Genomic DNA, 16962 nt, shown 5'->3' with positions numbered 1-16962 from the left:
TCCAAATAGATTCCAGGCTGTTTAGTCCCAGCAATAGAAAAGGAGTGTGAGTGCTTAAGGAGTTGAGAGACGAAGGACAAGACAACATACTTCACACAGTCACAGAAATGTCTAGCTGGGAGCAGAATTAATGTATGTAATGCATCACTTTGACATTAGACGTATGCTCAGATATTTCCTTGCCTGACACAAGCATCGTAGTTAGGAGTTGGGGACACTGTTGAGTGGCAACCTTCAAATGGGCCTTGCTGAGCTTTGATGATGTCACAGGCCTTTTTGGCTTCTGGGACCTTCTGTTCATCTGGCCCAGGGCAGGAACCGGCACCACAGCGTGTGTCACATGGAGTGTCATCCTTTACTACCCAAACTGCTGCTGTGTCTGATGGACCCTTACCTCCTGATGCCAGATCATCAGTCAGGTTACCATTAAAGTTTCCACAGAGACCATGTAGGGAGCTGCCAAAGGTGGATGGGATTTGTAGTAACACGCCTGCCACACTGTCATAGCTCAGCTTCAGATTAAAGTCAGTTTCAATGATGATGTTGATGCCATTTTGATGTGCTCGCACTTTTCCATCAGCCAGAGACACAGGAAGGGAGACTCTGATGTCATCAACCTGAGACATTGAGAGCGCGCGCACACACACACACACACACACACACACACACACACACACACACACACACACACGGATACCATGTAAGCTCCGTCCCACTTCAGGAGCTGTTGCAAATTATTGTACAGCACTGAAGGCCGGAGTTTATTATTGCCCTGAACCTCACAGAAATATATTATTTATAAAATATAACCAGTAATATGTTCATAAAATGCAGTTTGGTATTTTTGGTCTTTTTTTTTTATATTAATCACAGAAATGTGGTGTGTACTGAAGGCCACACTGGCTTTGTTGATAGAGGCAGATGAGACAATGCTGTTTGGCCCCCTTAAAAAACTTCCAGAGGGAACAGTTGATAGGAGCACCATTCTCTGCAATTTCTGCAGTAAGGAATTTTTGTACCATTGGAGAACTTAAAGCCTGAAATATCACCTCAACACAAACCCAGCAAACCCAGAGGTCTGAGCTAGCACAGCCTCTGATGCTAGTGCTAGCAGTCAGCCTTGTCAAGCCACACTTGACCAGGTGTTCACACGCAAACTGAGTAAGTCTACCTGTGACCGACCAACTAACTCCTTTGCAAAATGAATTGGAATGGACAGCAGACCAGTTTGCATGGTAGAGGACAAGGGGACCACAGTGTCGAAAATATAGCAGCTTTACTACACATCTACCAAAATTAATTTGACTTGAAATTTTTAAAATACTTTAACAGCAAAAACTTATTTATGGGATTAACTTAAACACACCTTACACCTAGCCAAAGCAAAATGTCATTCATACCTTGACTTCCCAAACAACACCAGTCTCCATAGTGATTTCCATGCCATAGACCTGCAACTCCACACTACGAACGACAGTACCATCCTTATGGGTTTTCTGCTGTACATATAGAGAGAAGGCTGCCATACCTCCGTCCTTCTCCTCCACTCCTGCCAATGTGAATAAACAGTTGCCCCACAGAGGATATGCCTAAAGGATAAGAATATATTAAATGTTATGTCTGAACTCCTACTGTGATTGTCTTGAAGGTACAGAAAACTTAGTTAATGACTAAATGCAACACCAGCCAGTGTCTGACTGTGTTTGTCGGCTGACAACAGCTGCCTACTGTGGCCAAAAACAACACTATGAGAGCTGTGAGAGTGAACAAGATCAGTAAAGTTATGAGCATGATGAGCTGATCTCTATAAAGCTCTGTAAAGCCAAGGGGAGCTGCAAATTCAGTTGACAAATCTATGTAGGTACATCACTATCAGTGTACATTTTCACACTGTCAATTCTACATCATTGTGAAAGTACTGATTATAGCTGCTTAAGGGTCTGTGTCCACATGGTATTTTTCTTCAGCAAATAAGCAGTGACAAGAGTCTGGGGAATGCCTCATCTCAGCACATCATTACAAAAAGTGCAAGGTTCTATAAGACATTTGTGTAAAGTTTTGTCATAATTATTGGCCAAAAACATATTTTGTGAGGTCACAGTGACCTTGACTTTTGACCCTCAACCACAAAATTCTAATCAGATTATTCTTCAGTCCAAGTGGACGTTTCTTCAAATTTAAAGAACTTCCCTTAAGGTGTTTTTGAGATATTGCGTTTATGAGAATGAGACAGATGAGGTCACAATGACCTTGACCTTTGACCGCTCAAATCTAATCAGTTCATCCTTAAATCTAAGTTTCAACATTCATGCAAAAATTTTGAAAAAATTCCCCCAAGGCATTCTCAAGATATCAAGCTTACAAGAACGGGATGGCCGTACGGAAGAACAAACCGACAATCCAAAAAAATAATGGCCCCCTGGCCACGTAACGTCTGTCGCTGGTGTGGAGGAATAATAAAATGTATACTTTTAGTGCAATACATTTTAATGGATTGAAGTAAGACTGTTTCACTCCAGTATCCTTGTATTTCTATGTCAAAAGCAATTCTGGTACTACATTACTAATAAAATAAAATCTGAAGGTTTGGTGAATCAATGGTCTTTTCATGCAAGTTTATAGGTTAATCACATAAGGGCAAGTGCAAACAAGTACTCTAAAAGCAGTTTTAATTTCCAGAAATCTGAAATCTGAAGAAATTGACTACAACTGAAGAAAATCCTCAGAATTCTGATCTCTTGCTTTTTTATTACCCGCTTTTAGACCTACTTGTACTCTTTCAATACTTACATTTAATATCATAAAAATACTTTTAATACTGTGCAGTAAACATCAGATACATTTACTCAAATAGTATTCTAACAAGTGACTTTAATTTCTAACAGAGTAATTTTCTGGAAAGATATCTGTACTTAAACTCAAGTACTGCTTGCAGGTACTTCATCCACCACTGAGCAGAGCATTTATGAGCAACATCCAGTGTGCACCACCTCATCTGCTCCCACGAATGTGCTTTTTTTTGTCTTTGTTGTGACAGTAGCCTAGCTAAAGGAGTAGCAGCGCCTTTATGAAAAGTTCAGAGATTTTCTTTTTTTTTTTTTTTTCACAACTTGTCTGCATTGGTCTTCAAAGCTTAGCGCCACAAAAGGGTGTAAGCTTCTTGTGAAGATTGATGCACTGTTAATCTTGCAGTCAAGTATTTTATACCCATAATGCGTGGTTGTGACCGTCACCCACCCTCCCTGGAGACTAGCCTAACAGCCTTTATTGGAAAAACTTCCTAATATGAGTCAGAGAGGGCCGTGATACACCAAAGTGTGTCAAGGGGGAAGTAAGGAAACAAGCAAGGGGGAGGGGGCAGGTGCTTAAGTCCTGAGTTGTATAGTGACAGTGCATGCGGAGAAGAAGGAGGAAAAAGAAACAAACAAATAAACAAACAAACAAAAAAAACAGAGGAGAAACAGGCAGTGTAGCTGATGTATTGTGGCCTTGAGGTGGTTGTGCTCCATGCAGATTATCAAAAATAAACATATACATGTCTACTATACTGTACTGAAAAACAAAAACAAAAGAGAAGTCTATACTGAACACCAAAAATGTGAGAGTCTTGGTGGAGGGGGAAAGCCTGATTGTAGAGAAGAGCTGCCAGCGCGGTGTGGTAGGTTTGAGACGCAAGTGGGCCCCTTTGGAGTGATCCCATCGGTTCTTTGCGTCACAGAGCTGAAGTATCAAACATGCATGCGTGTATTTGAACCCTCCCAATGTGTTTATGAAAACCATCACCAGGGTCCAGGGCCAGCCCTGCAGGGGAAGGGGGGCGGTATGGCACCCCAAGACCGCAGGGGTGCCCAGACCCCAAGACCAGGGAGCCGCAGAGGCCGCAGGACACCACGCAGGCCCAGGGACCCGGGGCGGCAATGGCCGGAACCCCAGAGAGCCAGAGACACGCCCCAGACAGGCGGGGCAGGAGGGCCCACCCACCCACCACCCGACGCGGACCGACTGGGGGCGGTCCCCTGCACCCAGGGACCACCCCCGACCCAAGGAGCCAGGTGCAGGGGCCCCGCACCGCCCCTGGGGAGAGAACCAGCACCGCACCGGACGGGCCCGCACCAGGAGCCGGCCACCAGCAGACGCCGGACCGGACGGTAGTGAGAGCCCACCCAGGCCCGGGCGGACGAGGGAGGCAAGGAGGCGGTGATGCTGCAAGCCATATGTCCCCGGCGCATCGGGAACCAGGGCACCGCGAAGGGCCACCCACCCGAACCCCCCAGGACGGGCCCCCACCAACACACAGGAGAGAGCGGCCCGCCACGAGCAGTCAATCCCTCATCGGGACCCCCTAGCAGAGGGCCCAGAAACCACAGCCGGTCAGGAGGCAGAACCCAGGCAGGAACCCACAGAGCCCCCAGGGTGCCACCCGGCCCACCCACCACAGGGCCACGGGACCCCCCCAGACACCGGGAACCCAGCAACACCACCATGATGTAAATGGGCTCCGTGGCTCCAACCCTCAGCCCAGGAGGGCCGGGCCCCATGAGCCACGCCATGCATATCTACAGTGTGTGTAAACCCACCACCCCCCCTCTTACTATGATTCTCCGATCCCTGACGGAGAAACATTAACCCTACACCGTGAATGTGAATGTGAGTGCCCATAAGTGTGATGTGGTGCATTAAAATTGAGGGACATAGGAGACAGGTGGGGGCAAGGCTGATGGCTACAGCACACTGATGTCCTACAGCCCGTGCAGCCATAGGCACCTGGAACCTGTTCCCATCTGTCCCACAAGATGTAGGTGTATGTGGTGCTTTAAAATTGGAGAACAGATAAGGATGGGCCGGGGGGCAGCATGGAGGGCTACCGGACACCACTGTCCCATAGCCTGCCCCATCATGAAGCCCCCCAATCCATCAGTGGTCTGCACCTCGAAGAGTGAGTGTATGTGGTGCATTAAAACTGTGGAATGTGTGGTGAGTGAACTAAATGTGGTTTAGGAGGCCAGGCCAGTGTAGGCCCGGCCCGAGGGCTGGAGGGATGGATGGGAGGGGCTAGAAGGTGGCGCCAACCAGACCCCGGCGCCGCGAGGCCCCCAGCGCCCATGGACAGCGGGCCAGGCGGGCCCCAAGGAAACCCAATGGGCCCCCACCCAACCCCGCCCCACAAGCAACTGCAGCGTCAGGCCCCCACAATGGTCCCGACCTGGGCCACACCGCCCGCAGCAAATTGACCCCCAGCAGAAGGACGAGGTGCGCCACCAGGGTGCACAGACGACGGGTTCAGAGATTTTCAACTTGAAGTGCTCAGAGTGGCGGCACAAAAAAGTTGAATAAAAGACCCAGGGCACAGCACTTTTTCTCACGGTGGCCACATGCGGCCACATTTACTCTCTCCTCATTAGGAACAATTGAAAAACAATGCCAGCACTGCCAAACTAAAAGCCATGTGGACACAGGCCCTTAAGGTACTTTCAGATTGGCTTCTACCTTCAGTTGTATTGGTTGCCACTTGGTTGACATATTCTTTGATATATCTACAATAAGCTCATATCAGCTAATATATTGGCTCAGTTGATTTATCTGACTGACTCTAATATGCTAATAAAATGTCCTGAATGTGTTTTTGTGTGAAGTGGTAAGCTTTTCTTGTAAAACAGCCAAAGGAAATGTTGACCACAAACACATGACTCGTCTCTGTATTTCAGCACTTCTTGTTGAGAAGTTTAAAACATTGCACTGATGAAAAGGATCGTCATGACATCACTGACAAACTGTGATGTTGGAGGGTAGACCAGAAAAAAAGCACTGACAATAAACATATACTTAGGTTGTATTATTTAAATAAAGGTAATAATGTATATCTAAATGCAGTGTCTATAAAATCATTATTTAATGATGAAATATTACTGAAAATTATTTATTAGGTTGTTATTACAACAGATTGTAAAAAAATCAATATGCCATTGATGCGCATTTTCCTAAATAGCATGCTAACTTTTGCCTCATTCACAAAAAAAGTAGTTTACCTGTCCATCAAAGGACCTGACAGTCCTGACTCCACTTACAGAACAGGAACCAATAGTTTTGGGAGAACAGGAGGCAAAACCCCCTTCCACAATACACTTCTCGCTGGTTGAACACTGAAAGTTAGAATCACATTGTGTATCTCCTCCTTCCGAACACACACAATGAAGGTTACATGACTCTCCTGGATAGAACACCTTGGACAAGAGAAGATAGCACAGAAGAAATATCAGTAGTGCTAACAGTAGAAGTAGTAGTAGTGGTTGTAGTAGTAACAGAGGCTGCAGTTGTAGCAGCATTGTGGAGGTGCCATATGATATTGTTGCAACTATAGTACCTGTCCAGTTTGATAATACTGTCCTCCGTACTGACAGCCACACTCTGCCAGAGGCACACACTTGTCATGACTCAACATGAATCCCTCGTCACACACACAGGCTTCACTGCAGGCCGCGCTCTCATCACAGCCCTCAGGAGGAGTGAGACCACTGCAGGTTTGCTGGCAGGGTGGAGCACACACCTCATAATGACTGTTTGCACCACATGATGGAGCTGGCAGAGAAACACACACAATAAAATACAGAGTGCTTATGCTCTGTACAAACATGTTTGTGACTTTCTTGGGACTTTAATGAACCAAACATTAAGTAGAGTACATTATCAGATGTGGATAATCAGATGACAAATGGGGAAACAATAAAGGAATAACCTTGTAATAATCACTTGCCAAGAACATTTAAGGGACATTTAGGGGAGTATTTTTATTTGCCACCCCTCGCAGAATCAGTTTAAAAATGTATAATTTGACAGATGTATCAAAATTTCCTTGATAACTTTAGATCAGCTATGTCTGCAGATAATCCTGCCAAAGTTTCAGGATGACTGGACCAACAATCTGGGATGAGTTTGTGAAAATATGATTTGGAAAAAACTGAAAAAAGTCTCAAAATTTGACATCTTTAAAGATAGGACCACTGAAGCAAAGATGCAGATGAACTGAGAGATTAATATGTTAAAAGAATTTTGACTCTAAGCCAAGTTGTTTTCAAAGTATTTGCAAAAATGTAAATGTGATTTTATAGCGCCATTTAGAGGTCAATGAGTGTCAATTCTTGAGCCTGTGTAGTGGGTGGAATTTAATTGCAACTGACCTGCCAATTCAGGTGAGGTTTTGACTCACTGTTTTTGCTGCACAAACACTTTTGATGGAGAAAAAAACAAGAGGATAGAAAGAAAGAAAGAAAGAAAGAAAGAAAGAAAGAAAGAGAGAGAAAGAAAGACTAATGACAACAAAAACAATTGTTATCCAGCACAAAAACACTTGCTGTCCAGCAATGATTATTGCTGCTTGGACCCCTCATAAGCAATATGTGGATAAGAGAAATAAGCTCATATAAAGCAGGTAAAATTTAAGAAAAGAAAATAACCAGGTTGATAGACAAATTAGATTCAGTTATAAGAGATGATCTCATATAAAGCAAATAGAATGCCGTCAAAAGAGCAAACTCTTGAATTTAAAACATGAAAGTGCAAAACACATGGAAGTGTATATAATGACTAACATAGTGATACTTAAACAAGCACACTTTAAATACATAATGACAATAAAATTAAAATAAAAACACCCTAAAATAGTAATATTAATAACATTTTAAAATGTATTATAGAAGTACTGAGCAACCAGTGCAGCAATGCAAAAATTTGGGTGACATGACATAACTTTCTAGAATCGGTTAATAATCAATTTACATCTTATTCTCTAAATTAAGGGTTCATTTCAAGCCAGAGTTGTTGATTGTTGAACCAGTGGACTAACTCACAATGACACTTTTATTGAATTTTATTTTGTATGTATGTGCACAGGAAAGTATCAGAGATCATCTGAGAATATTAAGACACAGGGAACAAGTACAGGGTGTTATACGATCTGGCTCCCACCTGGGAGGGCTGGTGATACAGGCTGTGACCCAAAGCAGGGTGGGTTGACCAGGCATAAGTATGCTTGACAGGTGATAAAAGGTATGGCCTTTCTAACAAATGTAGTTAACCTGTTAACTTAGGTTCGGGAGCAGAACCACGCCTCAACCACACCTCTAATCACCTGCCAAGCCTACGTTACTTAGGCCAGGTCAACCCATACTACCCCGTTTGTCTCAAGATTTCTCAAGCTGCGACAGACCGCGCGTCTCACCTAAATGCTTCACAGAGAAAACTTCCATTCAAACAAAGACAAAACGTAAAGACTTTCTCACGTTACCTACCATGGATCCGGTACCGCAGATCTACCCGACCGATTCAGACGGCGATCCGTTCGACGATCTGTTCGACACAGGTCCACCAGACTCATAGCAGCAACCAGAATGCAGCCAAACACACTGGCGTGGTTGCCTGCGTTCAGTGGTCAGCGTACCTCAGTCCCGGCGTCTCCATTCAAGCTCCGCCAACAAGATCTCTCTGACTCCGACTCGGACCGCGGGGGTCCGCAGATCTCAGGCCTCCTCTCCTCCTTCAGCGAGGACCAGACACCGCAGGCACGGGTGTAGGAGCCAGCTTCAACCCTCTCCTCACCGGCAGCTGACCCCATCACCTAGGCTTCCAGCTCCCGGTGTTTCGGATTTACTCACGACCCTGTTAACTGGCAACCGTCAGCCGAATGCATCTGTGGTTGTCGTAGTGACAACAGCTGTTTTCAACCAGGAAGAGAACACGTAGCTGTCTTCGCGAAGGCCTCTTTATTCAGTTTTTATATCAAAATCCAGTTAGGCCTACTTCATAAACGTAACGCAAGATAACGTCATGTTGTAGCCTTCATAGGCAACACTGAAAATCACATCTTTTATGTAAACCTAGAAATGACAATAAATACATTTGAGGGTGGTTCAGAAAAAACACACATGGTAGGCTATATGGTATACCAAACATGTACAGTGAAGAAACAAGTAAGATCCTGCAACATAACCACAACTCCTTTGGCCAAAAGGTCATATTTCCTTGAGATGACGCACAAGTAGATCTGATGTACTCATCTGGCTGTCATTCATGTAACTAAACTTGCATTCAATGTTCACCTTTTATTAATGTGGCTGTGCTTGTAGTTTCCAGCAGATCATTGTTTACTCGGTAGCATTGTGCTGGTAGGAAACATGACATCGGAACTAAGTGAAAGTGTCAAAAGTCAAGTTAATATTCTACGTAAATAGGGACTTTCTCAGATCATGGCAAGACCAAATGATCTGAAGAGTGCACTGCATGTGACTCCGGGTGAAGTTAGTTTGCCGTTGGATAATGGATAAAATAGAGCATGAAACCCATTTATAAAGAGCTGTGCCTTATTAGGCCCACTTGGCAAAACCATTCTACATTGGTGAGGGGTGTCTGGGTCCAGTAATGGGGGTATGGGGGTATTAGCCCTTCTCTTTGTTACTCACTATTTTCTGCCTATGAGAGGAAATCACTGTTGAACCCAAAGTGAATATCCGAATATCCAACGTCAAACTAACTTCACCTCGGTACTCTCAAACGCTTTGCAGGAGTTACCGTGCGTTCACACCAAACGCGATGGACGCGATGTCATCGCCCGTAACGCGTGTATCGCGTCGCTTGATCACAAATGTCACCTTTTTGATCATCGCTTCATCGCTTCAACCGCGATGACGCAACCCCCCTCCCGCAATTTTCTTCACCTTCCGCTATTTTCTCGTCAACCATGGCTGAGTTAACTACCGTAGCTGCTCTTTATCTGTTGTGGACATCTGATTTGGATAGGAGACCCAAACACCGCTGTGTCTGGGTTCACAATATCCTCCAGAAACGCACACAGCTGGGTGAATATCATCACCTCCTGCAAGAGCTGTGTCTGGATGACGGTCGTTTCCAGCGGTACTTCAGGCTGACGCTGTCCCAGTTTGAGGACCTGTTGGCCCGTATCGGTGCGAGGATCTCCTGCCTGGACACCAACTACAGGCGCTCTATCCCAGCTGCGGAGCACCTGTCCATCTGTCTCCAGTTAGTTGCTTATAATTTCTTTATGAATGGTTGGATATCAACGCTGATTGGATGTCGTGGCACAGCGTCACGCGATGTCGCTTGTCACTTCAAGCGACACACGCGATGAGGCGATGGACGCGTCGTCGCTTCATTGTGTCGCTCTTATCACCTGAAACGCATCGCCCGAAACGACATCGCATGTCATCGCGTAATTTACATTGATTTTGAATGGAAACTTGTGGCGTTCATCGTGTCTATCGCGTTTGGTTTGAACGCATAGTTAATGGACTTTCATACCACATAGCTTACAACCTAGTGTTTGTCATATTTGTATGCTTTTAATCGTCTTAATGCTACAACATAAATAGATAATTTATCTTAGAGATAAATCTATTATACAGCTGCTGCTTTATTGCTTAATTTAGAATAAAGTATTTCCACATGAGTATATGAATATTGGCTTTATCGACCTGTAGCACAACAATAAACATTAGGTTTATGAATTAAGTGGATTTAAAACCGCTGGTTTTTGTATTGGAAAGCAGTGAGATTGTAAAATGTTCCTCAGTGCATGGACAGTGTGGTCACAAGTTGATCTGGCTGCCTCCCAATTTGAAGATATAGCTGGCTGTATGTTGTCGGATTTTTAATGGATCTGTCAGTGAAGTAGTGTTGTCATAGTGGCACACCACGTTAATTGTGTGCTTTTAATTTATTTTCCCATAATGAAGCGGGTTTGAATCCCGTGAAAATATTCTTTTTTACGTTTCACAGGGCTGAACGGTTCTTTAATATGGCACATGTTTATTTAGGCAGGCACCAGAGACAAAACTGTGCCAATTTAGAAAATTTATTCGAGATAGGAGTTAGATTTACAGGAAAAGCAACTTGGCCTCTTCCTGTTTTCAACATTCCGTCATAACAAGTGTGATTCAAACCGCGACTGAGTGTCGGTCCATGACTGGGTTCCTCCAACAAGAGTCCAAAGACGGATCAGGTCGGCTATGTTTTGATATTGTTATGAAAAACTGAATAAAGAGGCCTTCGCGAGGACAACTACGTGTTCTCTTCCTGGTTGAAAACAGCTGTTGTCACTACGACAACCACAGACGCATTCGGCTGAAGGTCGCCAGTTAATAGGGTCGCGAGTAAATCCGAAACACCGGCTCTTCACCACGGCGCACCCACGGTGCGCCCTCATCTGCAAGCCAGCAGTCTCCGCGTCCTCAAACTGAGCCCAGTATCAGAAACTGGACCGTCACTCACCTCCAACGTTTCCTGCGGAGCGAGGGCATCCCATTTCACCGCAACACCAACAAAGCCACACTTCTTCGACTGTATTCAGCCTCTATCAACGCAGCAACAGACTCCATACCTCCCGCTCTTCCGGCTTCCTCACCCGTGCCACCAACTGCCGGTGTCGTCAGGCGTGACGTCACAGGGCCGTCGCTGCCTCAGCCACAGCCTGCATCATCAGCCCCCTCTGGTGGGGGCCAGGTTGTATGTCCCCCTGTGCCTGCTCCCTCTGTTCCTGAATTCTCTCAGATGATTTCAGTTTGTTTTCATCTCTGTCTTCGTAGGCTTCACAAAATCCCTGTGCACATACATCCTTTCATCCCATCATCCCTTCCTCTACCTTTCCTTCAGCCATTCCCAGCAACGCGGCTTCTGCTCCTCTTCCTCCAATAGCCAACGCAGCAGCAGGAGAGCCTCAGTCAGCAACTCAAGGGGTCCCACCACAGGCTAACCAACTCGGTGATCTCCAGCCTCCTCCTTCACTTCCAACTGATCTGTCCACATGCACTTCGCTAACCAAGCAGCTGGCCGCATACAGCAATTTAACCAGGGAACATACTGGGGCACCCTTGACTCTGAACTCTACTGCCGCATATTTGCAGCCCGCACGTCCCTCTCCTGCGAGCTATGTGGAGCCCCTTCTCACCCTGCCACAGCATGCACTGTCACTGCTCCACTACCTCGCTCACGTCCATCTTCCTCATGCAACACCACAGTCTTTAACCGCCTGTCAGATCAACTTGTACAGCACCTCAGCACCCCCGTTCAGGTAAATGTCCTTGCTACTGTTCTACAAAACCATCCTGATAGACAGCTTGTTCATTTTCTTATAGATGGCTTCACACATGGTTTTCATCCCGGTATGACAGTTCTCCCTGACATTTCCCACATCTGTCACAACCTCCAGTCTGCTCTTGCAGAACCTCACACTGTCGAGACCCTGTTGGCTAAAGATGTCAAAGAAGGACTCATGATAGGCCTGTTCGATATTCCTCCTTTTCCACTATTTCGCATTAGCCCAATAGGTGTTGCCACTCGCAAATACTCTGGAAAAAAGAGGCTAATTATGGACTTGTCTTCCCCACACGCTTCACATTCCAAGCATCAACAGCATCATTCCCAGTCCGGATTTCTCCATGCAATACACAACCATCGACCATGCCATCACCCTCATTTGGCTAGCAGGACGTGGAGCTTGGCTTTCTAAAGCAGACATCACCAGCGCACTCAAAGTTTTGCCCATTCATCCTGACTTCTGGCATTTTTTTGGCGTTTGCTGGAAGGGGGCATATTATTTTTCTGTGCGCCTTACCTTTGGCTGCAAAAGCAGTCCTAAGATCTTTGATTCTCTTTCAGAAGCCCTATGCTAGATCCTCACTAACAACCACAGGCTCCCTTACATTCTCCATCTTCTTGACGATTTTCTCGTCGTCACTCCACCATCCTCATCTCCTCGCCATGGGCTCAATATGCTCACTAACACTTTCTCTGAACTTGGCATCCCTCTTTCCGAGGAGAAAACATCAGGACCTGGCACTTCCATTGAGTTCCTTGGCATCACCCTGGACTCAATTTCCTTCCAAGCATCTCTGCCCTTGGAGAAAATACAGCGCATCTCTCTGCTTCTGTCAAACTACCCCCTAGCAGACAGATGCACCAAACGCCAGCTGTTAGCCCTCCTTGGCCATCTCAATTATGCCATCTGCATAATCCCTCAAGCTAAATCTTTCTTGTCAATCCTTTTGTCTAAGGCTGCTGCCATTCCCTCTCTCCACGATAGGGACATTCTGGATGATGCCTGCAAAATGGAAATGTGCATGTGGCTACATTTCCTATCTTCTTGGAATGGCATTTCCTTCTTCCACAATGACTTCATCACCCAGCCTGAGGACATTCAACTTTTCACAGATGTGGCGCTACTATGGAGGAAGATGGTTCGCCTCTGCTTGGCCCCCAGAGTTCAAATCCCTCGACTCAGAGTCCCACTCTCCTTCCTCTGCGCTTCACGAGCTGTATCCCATCATAATAGCTGCCATTCTTTGGGGGCACGAATGGTCTAGGAAGTCCATACTTATCCACTCTGATAACACTGCAGTCGTAGAGATCCTGAACAAAGGTCGATCTCATTCTTTAGCCATCATGGAGTTCCTGCGCAGACTCACCTTATTCTCAGCTCAACACCAGTTCATCCTCTGGGCAGCCCACGTTCCCGGTCATCACAACATCACTGCTGACTCATTGTCTTGCTTCTTGTTCCAGAAATTCAAACACTTGGCCCGAGAATCGGATCTTCACCCAACACCTATCCCACCGTTTTCAGCCACAATATTCAACTAGCTCCACAGCTGTCAAACCTTTCTCATGCTTCACAAGAAGCCATCCTTAACAGTCTTGCCCCAAGCACACTCTCAGCCAAACTAACTGGCTGGAATCACTTCAAGGCATTTCACTCCACCTACCAGCTACCTTTTCCCTCTCTGGACGTCATGTCCATCTGCAATTTCATCACCCATGCTCATTCCATCCAAAAAATACGGTCCTCCACCATCCAGTCCTACTTAGCAGGAATCAACTTCTTCATCAAACTCGTCACCGGCTTCCATTGTCCTTCAACCTCCCATTCTCATGTTACTATGTTAATAAAAGGCTTGCGTAAACAGGAGCCGGCTCTCCCAGCTAGGCGCTTGCCACTCACTTCAGACCTTCTCAGCCTCTGCATTCGCACCCTTCGTTGGACCAAACCAATCAGGTCCTAGGCCGCTGGTCATCCCAAGCATATCGCTCCTATCCGTGGAGTCTTGGCGATCTCCGTGCAAGCTGTGTTTACAAATGAGAAAAAACAAATGCACTCCTACTAATGAATGGACAGTGAAATCAACCGATCACAGAACTTAGACTGTATTAAGAAATGTGTAATCATGAAAAAATTTTTATGTCATGATGATGAAACGCAAAATTAAACTAATCCTCCCAGTTACCAGCTAAAATATTTGACATCCTCATTACCTCACCCTGACATTATTCATTTGCTATTCTTAACATTCAATAGAATGATTTTATCCTGTTGTGTTTCACTATATAAGTTTTAGATGTGTGAACAATGAGAATACTAAGATGATTTCAGCTGATCTGAATGGTTCTTACTAGTGAAATGTAGAAGTAACCTGGAGAGGAAGAGATTCATGAAATTCTCAGAGTCCTCTCAGAGAGCTCCTAACTTAGCCTAAAAATTCCTTGCAAGGAATCTTAGCTTAAGAGTGATTCAGGAAGTTTCTGAGAGCAACTCTGAGCAAGGAGGGGACAGAAACTTTTATCTTCGTGAGGAGGTGTGGTTGACCCCGTTGCTAGGTATGACGCAGTCTTCTGAAAGCTGTGACTGGTTGTTACAAAAAGGAAAAAACAAATGCACTCCTACTAATGAATGGACAGTGAAATCAACCGATCACAGAACTTAGACTGTATTAAGAAATGTGTAATCAGAGCTCTGTAATTTTATTCCTTTACTGCTTAATAAACTACATTAACTGAGACCGAATATCTTCTCCTATTGCTTCATTAAAGAACATGCAGGACTGAGCTCATTAACATGCTGATTATTATATTGATTTGCTTATTGTTATGTTTACTCGCCATGCTGGTAATTTTACTACTTAATCTATTTGATATTAATGGTGGACGCAGACTCAACTGTCAGCAATTACTGTGATTGATGGCCTCCTGGTAAAAAGCGGTTTGATTTGGCACAATGACCAAAACAATGAATGAAATGGAGAAAAAAAGAACGAGAAAGCCAAACTGGACAGAAGAGCAGTGTCTGCTGTTGGCACAGCTCGTGGAGGAGAACAAGGGAGTTTTAAGAGGGAAATTCGGTCCCGGGATCATGGCACAAGAGATGAGGCAGACTTGGGAGTGCATTGCCCGACAAATCAATACGTCGTTCCCTCTCCTTTTACGCAAAAGTGATGAGTGTGAGAAGCGCTGCTACGTGCTGCAATCCAAAGCGGGCGTTATTGCGTTACTATGCTAGGTGAGAAAGTAAGCTCATCCCTGATGAAATCTACCACAAACAGTATCCCTGCACTATCAAGCTGGTAGCGTCTTATTAAATCACTGTCGTTCAATATACAGAGAATATCTCTCCTTCCTCTCTGTCTTTCCGCCATCTTCTCTGTTTAAGACACTCTTAGGCTTCTTAAAAGTCCTCCTCCCTCCTCTTAACAGTTTTTCATCTTAGGAGCTCTCTTAAGGCCTAAGATGCTTTGTGAATAACTTTTATCTTACCAAAGGTAAATTCTAAGAAAAATTTTAAAATTCGAGGAATTCTAAGATTTTTCTTAGAATGACGTCACTGAGAGCTACTTTTAGTCTTAGGATTCTTTGTGAATACGGGCCCTGTTAACTTCGGTTCGGGAGCAGAACCACGCCTCAACCACACCTCTAATCACCTGCCAAGCCTACTTATGCCGGGTCAACCCATCCTACCCCATTTGTCTCAAGATTTCTCGACCCACCCTCCCTTTCCCTTCCCTTCATCTTTCCATCTTCCAAACTCATCCCTACCCTCAACCCTTCATCCCTCATCCCTTCATCCCTCATCCATTCAACCCTCGACCCTCAACCTTCATCCCTCAACCCTCAACCCTTCATCCCTCATCCATTCGACCCTTGACCCTCATCTGTTCATCCCTCATCCATTCGACCCTCAACCTTTCATCCCTCATCCCTTCATCCCTCAACCCTTCATCCTTCATCCCTTCATCCCCTCATCCCATCATTCTCCTACCCCATCCCTACCCTCATCCCATCATCCTTCTACCTCATCCCTACCCTCATCCCTTCCTCCCCTCATCCCATCATCCTCCTACCTCATCCCTACCCTCACCCCTTTATCCCCTCATCCCTTCACCCCTTCCGTCATTTTCAATCTGGTGCATACCTCTCCCATGTCTCATTCTAGGCACGTCTGGGGGCCAGTGATCAGCTTGGGTGCATATATACGCCTGAGACGGAACCCTCACACTGAGTCTCCTTCCACCCAGTCTTCAATACATCCTCCCAGACCAGCCTAACAGATGACATCTTCCCTCTACCTCACCCACATCCATTCATCTATTCTCAACATTCAATAACTCCTGTATTTCATTAAACCTTTAAACGACATATTGTTGTGGCATGGTTCTTGCTAGTGAAACCTTAGTTAGTTAACAAATTAACATCTCAAAGCAGAATGATAAAGTTGCCTTAAAAGTCCTGTCCTCATTGTGGGGTTGCCAGGTTTGTGCATAGACTGAATTGTGAACAAAAAAACAAGTTACTCCTGGATGAGTGGATGGACACTGAAGTGTGTATGCATGTCTTACGGCAAAACTGTTCAGATCTCCAACTCTCCACTGTAGCTCTGGCCTGTTGACAAGAGGTGCTGTAAGCTGATAGGCTGTTGCATAGGGCAGAGGCATGGCCTTGGTACATACACAAATCAAAGACACAGTCTGTGAGGAAGGAGGTGTGGTCCAGTTTACTGTGACACTGTCTGTAAGAGCAGAGACAGAGAACGCAGAGACAGAGTCAGAGTGAGGGCACAGTCACTAGATACTGTTTTATAAACTAAGAAATATGCTGGAACAAGCCTTCAGTTTTCTAACTGGGCACTGATCA

General features: G+C 45.3%; 1 protein-coding gene across 1 annotated transcript; it reads right to left on the bottom strand.

Moving 5' to 3' along the window:
• Positions 1 to 124: 124 nt before the first annotated feature.
• Positions 125 to 16707, bottom strand: LOC125892878 (IgGFc-binding protein-like). The gene is made up of 5 exons (XM_049583210.1): positions 16668 to 16707; positions 6362 to 6576; positions 6027 to 6221; positions 1401 to 1589; positions 125 to 617 (listed from the first exon to the last, which is right to left on the bottom strand). Exons 2-5 carry the CDS (start codon positions 6437 to 6439, stop codon positions 168 to 170), a joined length of 912 nt encoding a protein of 303 aa, XP_049439167.1. The 5' UTR covers positions 6440 to 6576; positions 16668 to 16707; the 3' UTR covers positions 125 to 167.
• Between the last annotated feature and the right edge of the window lie 255 nt (positions 16708 to 16962).

Source organism: Epinephelus fuscoguttatus, linkage group LG8 (assembly GCF_011397635.1).
Source record: "Epinephelus fuscoguttatus linkage group LG8, E.fuscoguttatus.final_Chr_v1".
Classification (NCBI taxonomy): domain Eukaryota; kingdom Metazoa; phylum Chordata; class Actinopteri; order Perciformes; family Serranidae; genus Epinephelus; species Epinephelus fuscoguttatus.
The sequence above is the reverse complement of the archived record's forward strand: the minus strand, read 5'-3'. Positions and strand labels throughout refer to the sequence as shown.